The sequence below is a fragment of the Thunnus maccoyii genome, chromosome 1 (assembly GCF_910596095.1).
Source record: "Thunnus maccoyii chromosome 1, fThuMac1.1, whole genome shotgun sequence".
Classification (NCBI taxonomy): Eukaryota; Metazoa; Chordata; class Actinopteri; order Scombriformes; family Scombridae; genus Thunnus; species Thunnus maccoyii.
Genome location: NC_056533.1, coordinates 1,108,909 through 1,130,694, shown reverse-complemented (window position 1 = coordinate 1,130,694; position 21,786 = coordinate 1,108,909). Strand labels below are relative to the sequence as shown.

Genomic DNA, 21,786 nt, shown 5'->3' with positions numbered 1-21,786 from the left:
CTGAATCAGATTGCAACCAAATTTAGGGATGTTGTACACAAGGTGACCTTACAGAAGTGTGTAACTCATAAGGTTCATAAGGTTCTGCTCAAAGGGGGCACTAAAGTAACCTCATAACATGATATTTCAGCAATTCTGCTGTCTTTAATGAAATGAAACTCGGTACACAGGTTTTCCATGAGAATCTGCACGACATACTGAATCATGGCACCAATAGCCCCACCTTGTGGTCATAAATAAAACACCGCCATACTACTTATTAACTACCAAATCTCTTAAATGTAACATGCCATGGTAATTACATTGTATTTGTACAGATGGGGATCCTGAACAAGTGTTTAGTATTTTCAGAAATGCTTTGCGATTCCTTTCAGTTTCAGCATTCACACGCATTTTCAGCAGGAAATGCATTTCTAATTTATTTATTTATTTATTTATCATTATTTCGCCATTTTTTTTGTAGTCTAACTAGTCCTACACGATTTGTTGTATCAACTTCATTTCAATGTCAAAATATACATCCTCATAAGGAGATGTGTGTTATTACTTTTCTCATCTCTAACTTATTCCAATGATTTTATATAATGATTTTATATAATGGCAGCAGCAGCAACTGTGTCTGGTGGTTTGCAGCTCCCACACGCAATTTCTTTAGAAATTGCAGAATTGCAATGTGTGTGATTCTTCTAACTCTTTATTGTGTAAAGAGTTAAGTACTCAGTAGAGTTGAAGGATGAAGGAGTCCAGGTAATGTCAATCTGCTTAATCAGACTGCTACTGATACATTTCATGCAATTAACAGAGTAAACACCAGAATCTGGCCTGGCATTGCTGTGTGATATGTTAGCTTGGTGCATAGGATGTCTGTCTTACAAACATGTGGGTGTAGGTTCAATTCCATCCATTGCTGATTTTAATCTTGCTAGATTTTTCAATAGTGTTCAGCTTCCAGTTATGCAATCTGAATCCGCTTTCAGCAATCAAATATAATTTCTACAGAAATTGCATTTTCTAGTTTATTAGTGTGAATGCTTTCAGCATCTCATAACATTTACTAGCTTAGTAAATGTTATGAGACTGAATTAATCAATTGGCCATCTTTTACCCTTACCCCAGGGTGGTTCCCTCTTATTAATTCTTATTGATAGTTTCTGTTGATATCAATGATTATCTTTGATAATCATTATGATAGCAAAACATGCAGCCAAGACCCAACAAATAGCTTCATTGAATTATCCTGAAACTTGTCACTCATCATATATTCTGTACAGTAATGCAACATTTTTTAATAATTAATATTTCATGAAAAGAAAATTGTCTCTTGGACATCTCTGGAAGACATGGCAAGTCACGGATTTAAGACTAGAACGCACCCCATGAACATCCACCTTTTGATATCTACCTGTCAGATAGGATAGAACCCATTTTATTGCTGTTTCATTGAAAAGAGGAAATCCCAAGACAGAAAAACGTTATGATCTACATAGTATCAATTCCTGGTGAAGTAGGATGAATTTAAGTCAAATCTATCCTCTGTGGGTGATGAATATTCATACCTGTTTCTTGGCAATGTGTCCGTTTTCAAGATCATGCAGCTCTGAGCCAAGGTGAAGGATGGGGAGATGGACTGATTTAGCAACATCTCCATTCTTAGACCCTACTGCCAGTGGTGGAACAACACTTTATAAATACACTTTATGTGGGTCTTTAATTTAATTTGTCATCAATCTATATATATTCTGTGTGTGTTGCATTACATTTGGATATATGAATAATAACTACAACAGAGGATATGCAAAAAAAGAAAAAAAAAAGTTTTTAACACAACTTTCATGTTTGAAAGATTTAAAGGGCTTCCATGGTTCTGTACTTATCCATCTTGCTGCCATGTTAATCATTAGTTGGGAGTGTCATTAAAGGGCTAAATTGGTTTTAGCTTGACATTGAGTACCTGCACTTTGTTTGCTGTCAGTATAAACACCCAACCTAAACCACACAGGGATAAAGCTGGCTCTAAACCTACTTTAAGCCAACATACCTACTTGTTGCACTGTTTAAAGCTGATATCAGTCTAGAGGAGTTAAAATCATAGTTAATATCACAGTAAAAGGTATTAGCCTGAAGGAAATTACATGATTGTAAATCACATATTGTAAACTAAAGGCACATTTTTATATTTAAAATATTTGTGTGTTTGCCACAGAAAATTTCTAATTCATGGTTGTAGCTTTTGGAATGTCTGTTTACTGCAGTAAAAGCTGAAGATATGAAATGAGGTCAAGTTGTACCTGAAGTTGAAGCACAGGGAAAAAAAAAGTGACAGTTAAAATGGAAGCGTTGAAGTTTAAGGGTTGAATGAAGGCGGAAGGGACAATTTATGTCTAAGCTATGCATTGAACCTGAAGTATGAAGTTGCTGAAGTGAAAGTGCTGAATACAGAGTGAGTTGAAATTCAAGCACTAAAATGAGTCAAACTGAGGGGGCCAAAAGGAGTTGATGTTTAAGAACTGAAAGAAATTGAAATGTTGTGTTGTTGAATTGAAGTCCTGAAAGGATTTGGTGTCAGTTTAACTGTAAAATAGTGTTATTTGAAGTGTAAGCAGTGAAAGTAGTTGAAGTGTTAGCTTAAGTATAAGCACTGAAAGCAGTTAAATTATCACAAGGTTTAAGCACTAAAAGGAATTGAAAATGTCAGTTCATGAGTAAAAATTAGTTTAAGAGACAAATGAAGAGTCAGATGATGTGTTGCTCCTAGAAATTATGCTCATATATTAGTCGTATATGAACATAATTTCTAGTAGAATTGCTGCAGAAAAAACATTTTGATAGAAACATAATGCTGGCTGACGTTTTCTCTCAACATAATGAGAAAGTGTAGTTAATTAGCATATTTGGGAAGTTACAAAAGTGTTGATACTGAACGTATGCCTGAAATGTTCAGCGACAACATTTAATTTTTGTTCTTTCTGCCAAAATATTTGATCTTTGTAGGAGAATTTCTTGGGAATTGAAGTTCTCTGAAGAATTAAAAACACAGTGATGAATCTTTCTCTTTACTCTTACATGCCAGCATGGAGAAGGGCACACAGCTGTTCTCCTGGACAACCAAACAGTCTCAGCTTAAATACAGTATGTCCTAGTAGGAATTTGACAGAGAGAGGGTAATAAAGTAATAAAGTAACAATGTCATAAAATAATAAAGCACATAGCCTTACCAATGAACAATGCAAAACTCTTGATGACCTCCAAACAAATTTGACACAGTCAATTCTACTACCAGGTGTCTCTAACAAGATTCATTGTACAGATGTCCTTCAGCTGTCTACAAAAGTTAAGGCACATACTTTGATACAATAAATTCCTTACATCTTGAAGTACAATATCAGCTTGTAGTAGCAACAAAATTATTAAACTTTTTATGGTTGTGTTTAGACTCTGGCAGCACTTGGTGAAGGCTAACGAAAGATGGTCTTGGTTTAATACATAAAAAAGTCTGCAGTGGCTTGAAGCACAACATGTTCATTAACATGTAGGCAAACCACAATCTTTCACTAACCTGAACCAAAGTTCTTTTGCTGTCTAAACCTAAACATATGCAGGACTCAGGATGTGCATCACATTCTCTAGTGCTACAGTCCTGCTTCTTGTATGTCCAATGTCCACCCCAACCTCCTCCCTGCGACATCAGTGCAATATATAAATGTAGCACTTAATTAATTCGAAAAAACTTTACCTTTGATCATAATCCAGGCAGTGATTAGGATTAATGCATGACAGTTAGGAAAACAGTCTAGTAGTGTATGAACTTAATTTCTAGGAGACAGGGTTGTTTAAGGATCTGAAGGATCAGTTGCTGTGCAGAAGTGCAGAAAACAGAAGAAATTTATCACAGTTATGATATCACTCCTTGGAAGTGCAACAGGCAGAAATGTCCAGCAGGTAATAACACCCACCAGTAACTGTTAGTACAAATAACAGTTTATAAAGAAAATGTAATGTTTGAAAAGGTTTTTTTTCTGGAGTTCATAGTTTATCCACCAATTTGCCTATATACTGTGCCTAAATTGTGTTCTTGTAAAAGCCTATCAAATGACATTCAACAGTTAACATCATTTCCCTCTTGCCTCTTCATTTGCTGGAAGGTTTGTTTTATGGGAGAACTTGCTTTTGTACTTTATCAGGAACACAGTACAAACAAGGTTATTAGATCCCTTGAGGGCAGGGAGTAAAAAGCTTGTGTGTTGTGGCAATCAGCTAGCCTACCTCTACTTCCTGGAGGGGAGAAAAAACCCTTCTCAGGTAATAGTGGCTGTTCTGGGTGTGACCCTAAAGAATGTCAAACAAAGAGAGTGTGGCTGGCTGCCTGTCGTAGCAGGGGAATAGAGGATTTTACCATCTGTGTTTCATTCACCATTTCCCACAGCAAACAGCAGGCAGCCAAGGTGGAAACAGTCCTTATCTGCTCTATCTGGGGGCACTGACAGTGAAGGTAAGCCTGTGTTTTCCTGTGACCTTGGAGTGTGATTAATGAGCCCTCACCTTGTTTTTAGCTTGAATGAGTGACAGAGTGAGAGTTTTTAGCTTTCCGTTCGGGTGTAAATTTATCTCCAGTGTTGATGATAGAGGTCAAAGACTGCCAAAGGGGGGGGGGGGGGGGGGGGGGGGGTTTAATCCAAAAAGATGCTACAGTTAGCAGTTAGTGAAGTTTGCTCTCAGTCTCTGTGAGCTTTGTCATGGCTGAGTTGGGATGAATGAAGTCCCTGTTCTCAGGGAAAGATCAACACAAAGATCCAGTGAGATCCACAATGTGTGGTCTACCCAAGAAATCAAAAGGTTTGGTTTTAAAATTAGTTGTGCATTTCAGATGTTTGAGAACAGTTTACCATCTCGGTTTGAAAGTTTGAAGGACCTGTATTGTTAGGTAAGCTTTGTAGGGCCAGCAACTATGTAAAGGTGGAATGACAAGTACTTTGACTAGAGCCCAATCTTTGTTAATGTCACTCAAAGCACTAACCAAACAGTTAAGGCACAAGTCAAGAACTGTGTTTTTAAGGTGTATATGTAAAGCCCGAGGTCATGAGAAACCTATCTGAGCTTTTTTATTGATGACTGATGATTCTGAGGTTTTATTTGTCATTGCTTACTTTACTTCAATGAAAAACTATCCACTAAGTGTCCTTCATGTTGGACATATGACAGCTGATGGCTGTAGTTACTTTGCAGATCAAAAAGTCAATTTCATTTACATTTATAAAGTAATGTTTTTTTTACTTTCAAGTAAACTTATTCATGCAATACTTCTACTTGCAATTGAATATTTTAAACTTTTGAGTCATTGCTATGTATGTTTACTTAAAGGTCCACTTCTGTGCCCAACACATCTCACTGTTGATGTTTTGAGTCAGACAGAGTGTTGTCTGTCCAACATGCGGGCTGAACAGGTTTTTTTGGTTTGGAGTAGAAATGCTTATACTGTAATGTGGCCACAAAAATCCTTCCATCAGGATGAGCTACTGCTGAAAAGAACTAGATTTCTTATCAGCTTGTGTCAGCCCAGTACCTCTATGTTACTTTACTTCCAAACTGAACACACACACACCACATATTGACTCCATTTTTAACTGCTTTGTACTGTGATGTGTTGCTAGGCTGCAACCCAGGATTTTATTGTCCATTTTTTTCTTTTCCCTCTCTCCACTTCTCTTTCTCTGTCTGTTGGTCTCTCTGTCTTTGTGTGAGAGAAAGGGTTGTTAAACTAGGCGTGGAAGTGGTCTTGACAATAAGGGAGGGATCACTGAGTCAATATTTGTTTTGGAAATAGAACTTTATGTACACTACAGTAACTGTAGCAACTGTGATCGCTGGCTGCTTGCTTGTTTTTTGTTGTAGCTTCTTTGTAAAATCTTATCTTATCTCCATCTATCTCATAAAACTAACTCATAGTTAAACATTCGGATAGTAATTTCTCAGTATGGTGTAATAATTTATAATTATTAAAAGAAAAGAGAAAGAAAAGAGAGAATCGTGGATGAGGGAAATGGATGAAGTGTCCAAAGATTGCAGCATTTCCTGATGGACGTTAACCTTGTTGACACATTTGGTGTTAAAGGGCTTATGCCTTGGATATCAGTTCATTACCTCCTTGTTTCTGGACAATTTGTCCTGTCCAAGATATTAGCTGCATTTCCATTGGTAGTTAATCTACTGTAACATACTCCCTTGTGTTTCTGTGACCTGGTGGCTCTGTTAGGGTGGAGGATGTTTGACATGTTGTATGAGTGGTTCTGGTGGGACAGAATCTGGCTGCCAGTGAATCTGACATGGATAGACCTGGAGGACAGGGAGGGCCGTGTCTATGCCAAAGCCTCACATCTCTATGTCACCATCCCCTGCGCCTTTGCCTTCTTGCTCATCAGATACCTGTTTGAAAGGTAAGATCCTCATGCTGTGCACCTACTCTCCCCATGGTTATACTGTACCGATAGTATATCACTCACTCTGTTGTAGAATTGGACAGTATATTACCATTTAAAGGATACATCTGGTGATATTCTGTACTTTCCTTATTATAAGGAAGTCCCATGTTTAGACTCAAACCAACAATGAATTGATCAACTAACAAGTATTGTGTGTGTATTCAAAGCCTGATATAGCTTATTCCTTTGTGTCATAGAGACCCATTGTTGTTCACCAACTATTAAAACACATAAATGAACCACACTGTTGCACTGGGTGACATGTTCCTTCTTTACCATGAACACAGACACACTGTAGTTTATTTTGACTCAATCCCACACACACTGTCCTGCTGCCAGAAAAATTCACTAGAACACCAAATATTTTGAGATGGACTAACATGTTGGTTTTGGTCTTTTCAAGGGATTTGCTGAAAATGACAAAAATGTGGAATATCTCCAGCCCCAGTTCTTAAATACAACATAAATTACCATAAATTATCAAAGAATTTCAATCAAAAGAAGAGTGTAGCATTTTTGGTAAATAGGTTTGTTTCTACTGTGAAATAAGATGAGAAGATGGATTTCAGTTTCATATCTATGGGTGCTGTCAACCCTGTCGCCTAAAAGTTACATTATGTACAACAGCATTAGCAAATACATTTAGTTAGAAGCATAATACTACCACAGTATCTTGATTATTTTCAAGAATTTCAGTTCAACACTCCCTCTAGAATTCTTGTATATTTTACATTTTTGAATGCAAGTTATGCAGGTTTATATTTTTGATGTATGTTTTCCATCAGTTCCTGGCAGGCTTGGGTTTCCATTCATTCTGTATGGTGTGAACATTTAACAGACTCTCAAAACTTTACACTTTAAGTTACTTCAAGTCTAAATTCATTATTGTTAAAGTGATTATCTTTGCCAAGTGATGCATCTTAAGTGCAGATTAATTTGAAAGTCTGCACCAGATATACAATGAATCCATGGATGCCTGGAACAACAGAAATATCCTAGATTTCTAAGACTCTGTCTTATGGTTTGAAAAATGATGTTGTGACAAAAAGTAGAAGGGTTTTATGGTACAACACAGAAAATGGCTGTTATGGTCCTTTACTGTAAAACCCACTAGACTGCTGCTTACCACTATCACTACTACTAATAACAATAATAATAGTGAAAAATAAATAAATAGAAAATAGTTCTATTATTTATTGTTTATCAATCAAACTGCATCTCATTCTTTAATATACTGTGTCCTGAAGTCCTCCTCATGGTTAGGTAGAGTATGTATCCAGTTAGAACTGAAGCCTTTGTGTGTGTGCCAGTTGGATAGCAACACCACTTGCAGTCTCTGCTGGGATCAAGCAAAGAGTCCATCTGAAAGCAGAAACCCACCCCATCCTGGAACTGTACTACACTGCTAAGTGCAGATATCCTGCTCAGGTAAGCAAAGTCCCACTCAAATATCAGTCCTATGACTCGTGACAGTTTGAATATCTGTACCACTGACACATTACTGTTAACTACATGGCAAAATGAAACTACACTGTTCATATCTCAGTTCAAAATGTCAGTTGTTTTACAACCTAATTTTTATAGTTTTTCCCAGAATACCTATCACTTATTGGTAACATTATATATAATGTACTCTGCTTTACTGCGGACACCTGCAGACCTGACATCTCTGCTAGACACAGTTTTACCACATATATGTCAGGGGAACCAAATGAGCTATCAGACAGATTTCCAGAACTAATTACTGGTTCAAACATGAGCTCAGACCAGTTTTCCATTGCTGTGGAAGAATATCAGGTGCATTATCTTTGGGTTTCACTCCTTTATAAGTGGTTAGGATAACTGTATTAAAGTGTTTTTGATTTGTTTTAAACCTGTTGGATTATCTGATGCTGCTTGTGCTATTGGACTCTGGGGTAGTGAAAATGTTCATAACTGACAGCCAAAACCATGAAAACAAGCTGAATCATTTGTCTCCTACTGTAGATTGAACAGACTGAACACAATACAACTACAGAGTTAATTAACTCAATGTACAGTATGAATCTATATCACTCCATTACACGGCCAAGAATAACAACACATAGTACTACACTGATTGACAATATATTTACCAACGTTATTGATAAGAAAGTAGTAAGTGAACCACTTATAAATGACACAAGTGACCATATGCCGGTCTTTGCAGTCATTCAGAGCTGTATTAGTACCAACAAGGACATTTAAACTTAAAACCCAATTAGACACAAAACACAAGGTGCAATTAACTCTTTTGAAGACCTAATGAAACAAGACTGGAATAAAGTCTGTGTGGAAGATGTAAATGAAGCCTCTGAGACATTTTTGTCTATAACAACCACTCTCTACAAAAATGTATCCTCTAGTAACCAAAGTAGTAAAACAGAAATTTGCTGAAAAAGCGTGGCTGACTAAGGGAATGCAAGAAGACAAAATCATTATAAAAAGAATGTTTAAGGAAAAGAACAAAGCAGAACACACATACAAAACATATAAAAACAAACTGACAAGTATTATGAGACATTCCCAGCTAGTCACATACCGAAGCTTGGTCAGGACCCCATGGCATCACTTTTTAATGTACTGGATACCCCTTTAGCATCATTTTTCAACATGCAGTATCACGGCAGTCACTGTCAAAAAATAATTATATTTTATGTGTGACAACACTGTAGTTAAGGTCTTGTTAGGTTTAGGCAGACTTTGGTTAGGGTTGGGGAAAGCTCATGGTTTGGGTTAAAATAAAAAATAAAATAAAAATGGCAAGGTCGTCTCAAACCAGCTCTCAGATTTCCAACTTTCTGTCAACAACGTTGCAAGCCATCCACCAACCCCTCCACCTCCTAATGAGAAAGTCACCTTATATAGATGTCATGTGAAGTACGTCACTTCAGAAATGTTGATGTTACATATTACAGTTGTTGAAATGTAGATATTCAATGTATCTGTGGTTTGCAGAAATGTACAATGCCAACGTTTTATTCTGGCGACCAGGCTGAAATTTGTCATCTTGTATAGACGTCATCAGTCTCATGGCATCTATTTCAGATGTTGTTGGAGTTCAACAGAAGTGTATCAGACTACCCTTCACATTGAACAATGACGCTAAAGGGGTGCCCAGTGCAGTAAGAAGTGACGCCATGGGGTCCTGACCAAGCCTCAGTATGTTACCAGTATGGCAAGTTGGGAGAATGAGAGTGAGAATGGGCTGTATGAGAAGCAACAAAAGGGATTATTACAGTAAATTACTGGAGGACAACAGAAATAATATTAAAAAATACATGGAAAGTATTGATTGACATTATTAAAAATGGAATTGGAAAAACAAGATACCCAACCTATTTCCTGACAAAGAAAAATACAACTATTAACAATATGGATTTATTTGCAGATTAATCTAATGACTTCTTTGTCAATGTTGGTCCTGGTTTGGCTAAGGAGATTGCAAAGACTGGTACTAGAGATGATGTGGAAAGTAAAACTATTGATTATTGATATTGTTAAAACATTTAAGAATAAGAAGTCTACAGACTGGAATGGAATTGATATGTCTATGGTTAAAAATATTATTGAGTTTGTAGTGAAACTTCTTACACAAATTTGTAATCAGTCTCTCCAAACACTGTATTTCCATGCAAAATGAAAACAGCTGAAGTCATACCTATATATAAGGCTGGAGACAGACATGTACTCTCTAAATACAGACCTGTTTCTTTACTTGCATAGTTCTGTAAAATACTGGAAAAAACATTCTATAAAAAGGTAAGATACATTTATCACAAAACATAATAGACTTTGTGAACAGCAATATGGGTTTAGACCTAGTAGGACAATTTAATTTGCACTCATAGAATTTGTGGAGGAAATATCAACTGTAATAGAAAATAAAGAATATGCAGTGGATAAAGAATATTGGATCCTAAAAACACATTTGATACTGTTGACCATGACTTAGTATTGAAGAAATTACAAAGATATGGAATTAGAGGGGTAGCACTCTCTTGGTTAAGCAGTTACCAGGAGAATAGGTATCAGTATGTGCAAATAAAGGGTTTAGTGTTGGGACCATTGTTGTTTATTTTGAACATAAATAATATAAGTGAAGTTTCTAAAATATTAAAAACTATATTATTTGCAGATGATACAAATGTATTTTGTTGTGGTAAGAATTTGGAACAACTTTTGGATACAGTAGGAAAATAATTGGAAATGCTAAACAGTTGGTTTGATTCTAACAAACTGACGCCGAATTTAAGTAAAACTAAATTTATAATCTTTGGGAAGCATTCAACTAAGTCAAGCAGGAAACTCATGATAAATGAGTGTCTGAAATTAAATTTCTTGGAGTGATAATAGATAATAAATTATGTTGGAAGCCACATATAAATTATATCAAAGCTAAAATATCAAACTGCAATACTGTAAAATTTGAGATTTGAGAATTTAAGATTTGGTCGACTTTAAAACAGTATATAAATCGTACAAAGTTAAAATTCAGTTATTACCTGAAAGTATCCAAAAGTCGTTTCAAATGAGAGAAGATCAACAAAACTTGAGGGGAATTTGCATGTTCAAAAAACAATTAGTGAGGACTAATGTAAAATATCATTGTATTACAGTCAAATGAGTTAATTTATGGAACAGCTGTAGTAAGAACTGAAAACATGTAAAACATTTAGTAAGTTTAAACGAACGTTTAAAAACAACATATTGAACAAACATGAAATACAGAGTACAGGATATGTAAGTTGTTTTAGATATATATTGTTTTGTTTGTCCTGTTCTGATTGTTTTGTCTTGATTGTTTTGTTTTTGTTTGTTTTGATTGTTTTGTTTTGTTTTTAATTGTTTTCTTTTTTGTCTTGTTTTGTTTTTGTTGTTTGAAGTTACCTTTCGAGATCTAACTTTTTTCAGACTGCAGAAAAACTTTAAGTTGGGTTATTGAGCCGTGCTGAGCTGCTATATTTAAGGTTCTGTCTCTTCTTTTTTGTGTGCTTATGTTGTGCCCTTAAAACAGGGAAAATAGTGAGGGAAGAGGGATGAAGAAACCCGCACACTTCTCTTGTTTTCACTCGTTTGCACTGAGTCTTAATTATGTACAGTACAACCAAATTCACACATTTTCTCAGTATGGATATATTCAGTCTCAGGACCACAGTTTCCACAACTAAGTTATCCTCTGTTTTTTTCTAAATAATGTAAATTGTATTTTTAACCAACATAGACTGTAACTTAAATGAAATACATTTACCTTTTTAACTTTCATATTTTACCTAACACATGAACTGACTCCTTACAGCAATAAAATAATGTTTTTAAGAATCTCATAGAAGATATCTCAGTGACAAGCTCAAATGCAGAAAATGGCGGAACAACAGTTCGACGCTAGAGGGAGACAATAGCAGTAGCTAGCTTACATGGTGACGGAGTTAGCCAGAAACTCTTTAACAACATAAAAGTACAAAATTCACCTCTCTCACTCACAATGAACAACAATGACAAATAACAAGTATCAACAATCTGTGTCACCAAGTTTATAGTGCTTTGTGTACGGTAATTACCTTAAAACAGGGAAAATAGTGAGGGAAGAGGGATGAAGAAACTCACACACTTCCCTGCAATTCCCCCTACAGAAGCCCTGAGGCATTATCAATAGATCGACGCACAATCAACCCAGAAATAGAAAACACATTACCTGTTTGTACTGTTTACACTCTGGCTGGATATTCTCCACAGTAATAACCTTAGCAACATAACCGAAATAACAATAAAATTATGTGTTAAGAAAATAGAGCACGAGAAATATAATTGCATAACTTTGAAAAGAAATAAAATTATGTTTCTGAAAAATCTAATTATTTTCAAATTCTTAACTACCACACTTAAAAGAGAGAGGAAGAGGTGACTTTCTGTCAAATTGATGGATGAGTTGACCTTTTGACCTTCCGGCCGGACCTTCCGACCCCGCCCCCAAACCAATCATAAAGCGCCACATCATTGAAGTCCTGTCCCTTCCTGTGCATCAATTAGGGAGACAGTGGGTTGTTGTTGCTGATTAGAATTCTTAACATTCTGTATGCAGGTTAAGCACTGATCAGTGGCACAGGTCAGCAACTGCATCTCTACAGGTCTGTAAAGAGAAGAGATCAAAAGGGTGAGGAGTAATGAGTGAACCATACTGTTTTCTTATTTTCTGTGGTTGGTGTTTGAGTTAGAAAAAGCAATTAAGATATTATGTCAGAATAAACACAGGTTTGTAGCTTCAACATCATCAGCCCTGTTCATAGAGGAGTAAATGAGCAAACCATGTTTTTTGTAGCTGGTGTTTGAGTTACAAACAGAAGTAATTAGACTCTGTATGCAGGAAAAACACAGCTCTGTAGCTTCATCATCATCAGCCGTCTATGTAATGGAGTGAAACATATGGTTTGTTGGTAGGTGAAGTCAGGTCAGATGACCGGCTGTAGCCCAACTCTTTTCTTAAAAGATTACAAATGTATACTATTAGGGATATAACACACACACACACACACACACACATATATATATATATATATATATATATACACACACATCAATTTCTCTCAGGCACGTACCATCAACTGAAACAAAACCTTATGGATTGTAGTCTGTGCATATTGAATTAAACATTATCTTATGCCATGATGTACCAAAGCAGACACTACCCTGTCTCTCTCTCTCTCTCACACACACACACACACACACACACACACACACACACACGTATCAATTTCCTCTCACAGACATACCACCAAGTTACCTGATTCAGAAACATAACCTAGCAAAACGTAGTCTCCACATATTGAATCAAACAAAACCTAACAATATCTTATGCCATGATGCACCAAAAGCAGACACTACCCTGTCATACACACACACACACACACACACACACACACACACACACACACACACACACACAGTATAGTTTTTAAATTACTGGAACTTGATCAAACAAGGTGTAAGGTTCCGTGATGCATCTACAATAGACAACCACCCTGACACAACCACCCCATCCCCACACAAACACAGAAGGTAAAGTTTTTAAAACACACAAAAGGTAAAGTTTTTAAAGTTCTGAAAGAGTGAAGGTTAACAGATGGAAAAACAAAAGATTTTTGCATAAATAGTCTTTCAAAAGACGACTAGATAGAAGCCGTCTGAAGAGAGAGACAGAGAGTCATGGAAAACGCCGGTATTTGAACGCGCTTTACAAATTATTATTTTAATTTCTTCTGGTTGTCGTTATTCATCGTTCTAAAAAGCCAATTTCTTACAGAGCAAAATACCTTTGTTCCAGAGAGCCCTTTTGCGTTTGGGTTTACAGATGATTATTGTAAGTATATACATTTTCTACACATTTCACATAATCTGTAATAATTGTATTTTTTGCTTACCTAAAATGAATCAACTTGTGTCTCTGATTGTCGTTTTCTCATAGTTTCGGCGGAAAACTTGGAAGAAATTCGGTGTATTTTGAGCCAAAACTTACCACGCAGTTTTCAAATCACCACCACAGACATCCATCCGATTCCGCCGACTCCTGAGGCCTTAAGGTCGCCCGATACATCTGGGGTAAATCCTTGGGTTGAAGACGGTGTAAACACGCCACCTCCTTCCCCGACCGCAGAAATCTTGCCATCCAGCCCGGGTTTAACTCATCCGGACACAGACGCTGTGAGAGAGGGGACGACACTCAGAGTCTTCAGTCTACATCCCCGGCAGCAGAAGCCGGGGTTTCATCCAGTCCTCCCGGGGAAAGTCGAGCGAGTGAAGGACCTCGCAGAGAAAAAACGGCGAGGTCGAACAACGGACCTTCGAGACCAGTACCTCTGATGAATCGTCATAGAGCCAGGCGCCGAGGACAAAACATCGCAAGTAAGTGTGTTTCTTTATTTTAACTCATTGTGGAAGAAACTTGTTTGAACTCCCCGCTAACTTGAGTGTAAACAGGATGTTACCACGTCATGAAGCAGGTTCGAAACGCAACACAGCGTGCATAACGTTCCATTTTTACAAATGAAATTTGAAGATAAAAACTTTGAACAACATCATATAATATGTAGATTACTTATATTGAACCTACACGTAAAGCTTCATGTTCTATTTCTGATTACTTTATACATTCTGAATAACGTGTACTGTATGTTGTTTTTGCTTCGTACTGTTTGTTATTGTGACCTTATATGTTTTAATTGTAAAGACTACCAATGAAAACGAGCTAAAAGCTAACTCTGATGCAGTATGTCAAATGTTAACATTTATGTTAACACTGCACAAGGTTCTTATAAATACACATACAGCATACATACTAAGTATGATTACTTATATCGGTCATAGATTTAAAGCCTCATATTCTATTTCTGATTACATATATAAGTAGATAACTTACATGATCTATGTATAAAGCTTCATATTCTGTTTACTTACATCGATTGTTTTTTTCTCTGCGTCACACACACACACACACACACACACAAAACTTAACTCTCTCTCTCTCACCAGGAGGACGGTGTCGTCATCATGAAGGGTGTAGAAGAAGCAGCGTGGAGAAGCAGGAACTGATGCAGCAGATGATTGGTTTAATAGGTGAAGTACACCAGATTATGAACCAAATGCTGTCTTTGTGCAACAGGGGGAGAGTGTAATTTTCTGTATGTGTAATTCAAGTGCAATGTACCAGAAAGATCATTTTTCTATGTAACCGGGTGTGACTTTTTTTTTTTTTTTTTATCATGGACAACCAACGTTTGTCAAACCGAAATTTATTGTGTGAAGATAATGAATCAGAGGAAACACTAATGTCAATAAACAAAATCTCCACCAGTTCTAAAGCTGTTACCTTCTTAGATGCTATCGATAATGCTATTGTATAGAGTCTTAAACCAAATTGACAAAGTTAATGAATCAGAAGAAACACTGTCACCTCTCAGCCCAAACTCTGCTAGTTCTAACATCGATCATCCCTTTCCTGATATCAATAATGCTACCACCAATCTTAATGTCATAAACCAATTTCAAGAGCTAATGAGTCAAATACCCCCCAGATCCGAACCTTCTGAACCCTCGGTGTTAAGCGATGTACAAATTGAAACACAAAATGAATCAGAAACTGTTGATTACTTTGACGCTTTAAACAATGCTGTAAGGTTTTTAGAAAATCAGACAGATTTCCTGCAACACATTGAGTCAGGGCACTCACAACAAAATCAACAATACGGTGGTAACATTACTGAAAATACAGCACAACAGGAAAATTCATCTCCGTCCAGGGTGGTGAGGCGTGATAGATTTAACAACATTGAAATTACTCAGCCTCTCAACATCCTTAGAGATCAAAGTATTGCTAATTATGCTGCATATTATTGCAGTGTGATGAATATCTTAGAGGATGTCAGTCGAAGAGCCTTCCAACATGCTGGGCGACAAGACCTGGTGCAGCTTGAGTCTGCCTAATGGTGCCTCTGTCATTTTGAACGGCGAACCTCATGATCAAAACCAACTCCAGTCTTTCATAGAACACAGTGTACAATCCAACACGGTTGTTAACGTTGACAGTAATCTGATATTGGTAGCTCAGGTCATTAGAAACCGACGAGGTGGCGGTAAAAGAATGTTGGCAAAAACATACACTGAAGTGAAAAATCTGCGGGGTCTGAAAAAGAGAACAAGGTACACTGCTGCTACATACAACCTTTGCCGACGTCAACAGAACATACAGAGAAATTAATATTCTATGATTTTGAGACGTATGTCGACTTGTCAGGCGTACACGTCCCTTTTTTGGTATGTACAAAAATGCTCGAAGGTATAAGATGGAACACTCAGGGTGCGGATTGCACTGAACGCTTTATCATGCATTTCAGGCAACCTTTGTACAGAAAATCAATCTTTATTGCTCACAATGCTAAAGGGTTTGACAGCTACATTGTGATCAAAACCATGCTCGCTCTGAAAATGAAGCCTAGTCTCACCATGCAAGGCAGCAAAGTCATTTGTTTCACACTGATTACGACCACAAGTACATTCTCTCAGCTTTCTCACCATGCGTCTATCGGCCATGCCTAAAGCTTTAGGTTATGCTGATAAAACCAAGGGTTTTTTCCCCCATGGGTTTAGCTCAGAGAATCATTTTTACTACATAGGTCCCTTCCCTCAGCCTGAGGCTTACGGTGTCGGGCAAATGACTAAAGAGGGAAAGACTGAATTTGACACATGGTATGAGACGGTGCATCACGGCATGTTCAGTTTTGAAAAAGAAGCTATCCGTTACTGTCAAAATGATGTGGATATTCTCTCAGAGGCTTGCTGCATTTTCAGAAAAGGCTACATTGATGAAACCAGTGTAGACCCATTCAGCTGCGTCACCATTGCTTCAGCTTGCATGAAAGTGTTTCGCACAAATTTCCTGCCTCCCAATACCCTGGCCGTTCCATCATCCGACAATTATCGCAGGCAATTCAAATTTCAATTTTCAAACGCCAGCAGTCAGTGGTTAGAGTGGGTTGCGCGTACAGAGAACATCTTTATTCAACACGCTTTGAACAAGGGTGAAAAACAGATAGGTTACTATGTAGATGGTTATGCAGAGGTGCAAGGTGTGAAATATGCATGGGAGTTTCTGGGTCGTTTTTACCATGGTTGAAGAGTTGCATGCGGTCTGTGAGGAGAAATTACAGGTTTTACAGTCTGTCCATGGCATCACAGTGATGGTCATGAGAGAGCATCGTTGGGTTGAGATGAAAAAAAAACCCATCAGGGGTTGAAAGAGTTTCTTGAGCATTACAAAGCTCCTCAACCTCTCACCCCGCGATGCTCTGTATGGCAGTAGGACGAGTGCTGTGAGGCTGAGGTATACAGTGGCGCTGGATGAAACTGTACAGTATGTAGATGTGACATCCTTGTATCCCTACGTCAACTGCACATTTCCTTACCCTCTAGGACGCCCTAACATCATCTACACAAATTTCCAAGAGCCTCAAAACTACTTTGGGTTAATCAGGGCCGTTGTCTACCCACCTCGGGGTTTGTTTTTCCCTGTTTTACCTTACAGAACAGCTGCTGGTAAACTGGTGTTCGCCCTGTGTTGTACATGCGCCGAGCTTAATTTTCAGGATGGTTCATGTACACACAACGATGACGCCAGAGCGTTGACAGGTGTTTGGGTCACTCCTGAATTTAACAAGGCCTTGGAGATGGGGTACTGATTAGGTAAGATCACTGAGGTGTGGCACTTTTATCAACAGAGCGATTCTATCTTTGTCAAGTACATGCACACTTTTCTGAAGGGTAAACAGGAAGCTTCAGGTTACCCCCCTGAGGCTACCGATCAGGAAAGTAGAGAAAAGTACATTAATGATTACATGACCAATCAGGGTATTTTGCTGGACGCTGACAAAATTAAATCAAACCTGGCTAAAAGACAAGTGTCTAAACTCTGCTTAAATAGCTTTTTGGGTAAGTTTGCGCAGAGAAGTAGCCTGAATCAGACCGCTCTAATCAGTGACCCTGAAGAATTTTTCAGTTACATGTTTTCAGAAAAGTACAAAATCAAATACTTTTCATTCCTCAATGACACAACGGCTCTCATTCAATGGAGTCACGGTGATCGCTATATCGCACCCCCAAACAAGGTCGATAATGTCTTCATCGCAGCATTCACCACAGCCTATGGCCGTCTAAAATTGTACAGCTATTTGAAGCAAATGCAAGAGCGGGTTCTCTACTACAACACAGACAGTTTGATATATGTCACAAAAGAGGGAGAACCTCGACTCAAATTGGGTAATTACTTGGGGGATTTGACAGACGAATTGGGTGACGATAGCATACAGGACTTTGTGGCTGTGGGTCCTAAAAGTTATGCCTATCAGCCTACAAACAAACGAGTGGTGCTGCGTGTGAAAGGCATTACTCAGACTCGCGAATGTTGCGAACAGGTAAACTTTGATAGCATCAAAGAGCTGGTGGAGGGATATGTGCAAAACCTCACTGCAGAGGGTTTCATTGAAACCCCTCAGCACAACATTGTGCGTGATAAAAAGTGTTTTCTTCTGAAAAACTCATAATTTCAAAAGAAGTTGCGAGTGGTGTTTGACGGTTGCTTCCCACAGGTCAAACCTTGCCTTTTGGATATTAAAAAAAAAAAAAAAAAAAAAATGTCACACTTGGGTGTTGCAGAAGAAATTGATTTTGATCCTAGATTGCAACTACCTTTCTCATGTCAGATTGTGGGTCCGAGTGGTTGTGGAAAAACTTTTTTTGTAAAAAATGTGTTGGAAAATTGTCAAGATGTTTTGTCTCGGATACCTGAAAATATTGTATGGATTTATACTTTGTTTCAACCCATGTATGCTGAACTGCAAAAGAAGAATAAAAAATATTAAATTTATTGAAGGACTACCTGATTCTTTCGAAGATGAAAGCCTGTTTCCTCCTGATCAGAATCATTTGATTATCTTGGACAATGTCATTTTTCAAGCCTCCGACCATCCTGAAGTAGTCAGGATTTTCACACAATACAGGCATCACAAGAACATGAGTTTCATGATGTTGACGCAAAATGTGTTTCACATAGTTGGACCATCAGTTTGAACAGCAATTACCTGGAGTTTAAAAACCTGCGAGACAAGTTGCAGATTAATATCTTAGCTCAACAAATTTTTCCTTCTCAGAAAAGTTTGAAGAAAGTTTTGAAGATGCTACTAAAGATCCTCATGGATATTTAATCATCAACCTCACCCCTACTTGTCCAGAGCAATACAGACTGAGGTCGGGATTGTTACCTGCTCAGTGGCCGGTCGTCTATCTACCCATATCAAGATCTACCTAATTCGACATGTCAGCACGGATAAAAAGAAACGCTCCTTTATTGCAAGCTTTGTATTATGCTACACCTCGGAGACGTAAAGATATTCTTAGTCATTGCTCCTCAGACTTTCTTCAGTCTCTGTGCGAATTCTCTCTGAATGTTTTAAGGGGCAATATACTCCTGTTAGCAAGTTAATATAACAAACTCAAAAGACAAAAGAAAATTATCAAATTGTTGACGGATAAAAAAAAACAGCCTAAAAAGCAAACACAAGGCTCTGATGAAACAATCTGGAGGGTTTCTTCTACCACTACCGCTTTCAGCGGTTGTTCCTATCGTCGGACAACTCATAGGAGGACTCATTAATAAAAACTAAAAAAGAAATGGCACAGAGGGCTAGTCAAAAGATGTTGACGCCTGGTGACGCCTCAACAGTTTAATCGTATGAGTCAGACAGTTTTGGTCGCTCAGACTCCATCTGTGAGATGTACGGCGGAAAATGATTTAGATGTGAAAATGAAGGCTATATTAAACAAACCGGGGTTGAATCCTTATGAAAAAAATAAAAAATACAACACTCTGCTGCAAAGATACCTAACCCTGATCAAACAAGGGGAGAAGGTAGCTCTGACTGTTGCTAAAGACTCTGACGACAGAAATAGAACCTTGGCTCAAAATGAAGAACAAGAAGAGGAAAGAAGAAGAAGCAGCCAGGATGAAATGGCATATGATGAGTTACAAAACCTTCCTCCTCGCGATCGTAAAAATGCTCAGTATATCATGAATAAATTAGCCAAAAGCGAGGACGGGTGGATGTCGAAGGGAGAGTTTATTTATAAGGGAAAAGCGATAAAAGGATCACACATGATTGACTTGTTTAAAAATCTATCCGCTTCTTATAAAAAAAAAATCACAGACCCTACCTCCTAAGGGTTGAACAGGTTTTTTAAATACTCTATCAGAACTCAACATCCCTCTAACTTCGGTGACTAACCCCCAAGCTCAAGAGGAATATCGTCGGCTTAAAACTGAGGGATTGTATGAAGGAAAAGATGAAGTTGAAGAGGAAGTCACGCCGGCAAAGGCAATGAAAAGAAAACGGAAAAAAATCATTTTATCCCCACGCTGGATTGAATTTGAATGAATTTAATGAAATAATGAAAGATTCGTACAACGATATGGTCTTTAGTCCGTCTTTTTTTCTCTTTCACACACGTTATTAAAAGTGGTAACAATCTTTGAACATTTCTAAAGAACAGACGGTGTGGTGGAAAGAATCAGCTCTTTGATTCCTTATACAACATTGATATTTTTCATTTTTAATCACATCATCATGATGACGTCAGTAAAGGTAACTGGTCAGAGGCCCACACACCACAAAATGCATCACCCAATAAATGACGCATGAGACCTTCCAATTTGTGATTATTCATTTTCTCAGTAATAATCCACCAACACTTGTCGTTTTGAGTTGATCTCTAAAATAAATTCGTAACAAGCGTAAACAATAATGGTGGTCGTATGAGGTAGGGGTACTCTAAATCTCATCTCCAGTCTTAAACTTCCGTTGGAAATGAGGGACAAGGCGTCAGCGTCTTCGCCGGCGTTGAGATTGAACGCAAACAAGGAGTATTCCTGTTCAAATTCCTCTCTGTTGATACTCAGAGGTAAATCTTTCAGGTGTCTCCCTGTAGCTGTAAACATATTATAAAATTCTCTGAAGGATACCCCCTGGTTAAATTGTGGCTGGAAAACTTTGGCAGGAACCTGTCTGCCATCCTGACACAAAGCCAGGTATTCCACATCGTTATGGATAAAATTGAAGGGGGACAGATCTCTTCTCCCCGTAAAGGCTTCGTGGTTCACCATACCTAAAACAATGTATTTAGGTATCGTTTCCAAGAAGAGATTCTCTTGGTTACATATTCGTGAATTTTCAGGGATGGAGTAAGTTTTCACATTAACGCGGGATAAGGGGTAAAGAGCGTTACCCTTCAGTAAGGCCACGGCATGACCTAAACGCACGGCGGGGGAAACGGTAGCTTTCTTGATAAACGGAGAGGCTCCCTGTGTTTTTAATCGGAAATTACTGTTTGGGGCACACATGAGACTGAAAGCGTCGTTAGCCCGGCTCAATTTAATTCTCAAATCCACAGAGTTCAAAAGAAGCCTCTCGCTGAAAAATATGTCAGCGTGAAGAGGGCCCAACAGATGAACCTCTCTAGAATTGGCGGAGAACCGTGCTCTCTGAACTAACCCTCTGTTTGGGCCGTTATTTGTTACCACAGAGTCCATAGAGCTGGCCGTGTCTTTGTAAAATAACCCCGCGCTGAACTGACTTTTTAATGAATCTTCTGAAAAGTTGAGCAGGGTCTCAATCATAGCTCTGTAGGGGTGAGTGGCGCTGGATTGCAATATCAATCTATCTCCTAGAATAACGTCGCATTGACCAAAAATTGT

The 21,786-nt window shown here is 37.9% G+C and overlaps 2 protein-coding genes and 1 long non-coding RNA gene across 4 annotated transcripts in view; all 3 read left to right on the top strand.

Moving 5' to 3' along the window:
• The first annotated feature begins 1,570 nt into the window (after positions 1–1,570).
• On the top strand, positions 1,571–12,865 carry LOC121895072 (ceramide synthase 2-like). Of its 2 annotated transcripts, XM_042407909.1 has the most exons (5): positions 1,571–1,699; positions 4,424–4,489; positions 6,251–6,431; positions 7,787–7,904; positions 12,577–12,865. In XM_042407909.1, exons 1-5 carry the CDS (start codon positions 1,615–1,617, stop codon positions 12,586–12,588), a joined length of 462 nt encoding a protein of 153 aa, XP_042263843.1. In that variant the 5' UTR covers positions 1,571–1,614; the 3' UTR covers positions 12,589–12,865. The 2 variants fall into 2 exon arrangements, with proteins under 2 accessions (XP_042263843.1, XP_042263838.1); XM_042407904.1 differs by lacking the exon at positions 12,577–12,865 and having other exon boundaries at positions 7,787–9,018.
• Positions 12,866–13,371: 506 nt separating this feature from the next.
• LOC121895089 lies at positions 13,372–18,873 on the top strand. The gene is made up of 4 exons (XR_006095671.1): positions 13,372–13,710; positions 13,795–13,851; positions 13,957–14,393; positions 15,021–18,873. It is a non-coding gene; the product is annotated as an uncharacterized LOC121895089 (long non-coding RNA).
• Positions 18,874–20,395: 1,522 nt separating this feature from the next.
• The window catches only part of LOC121895047 (ceramide synthase 2-like), a 43,209-nt gene continuing 41,818 nt past the window's right edge, over positions 20,396–21,786 (top strand). Inside the window, exon 1 of the mRNA XM_042407894.1 lies at positions 20,396–20,677. Within this exon, the coding sequence (XP_042263828.1) occupies positions 20,660–20,677 (18 nt within the window). The 5' untranslated portion in view covers positions 20,396–20,659. The remainder of the gene's footprint in view (positions 20,678–21,786) is intronic.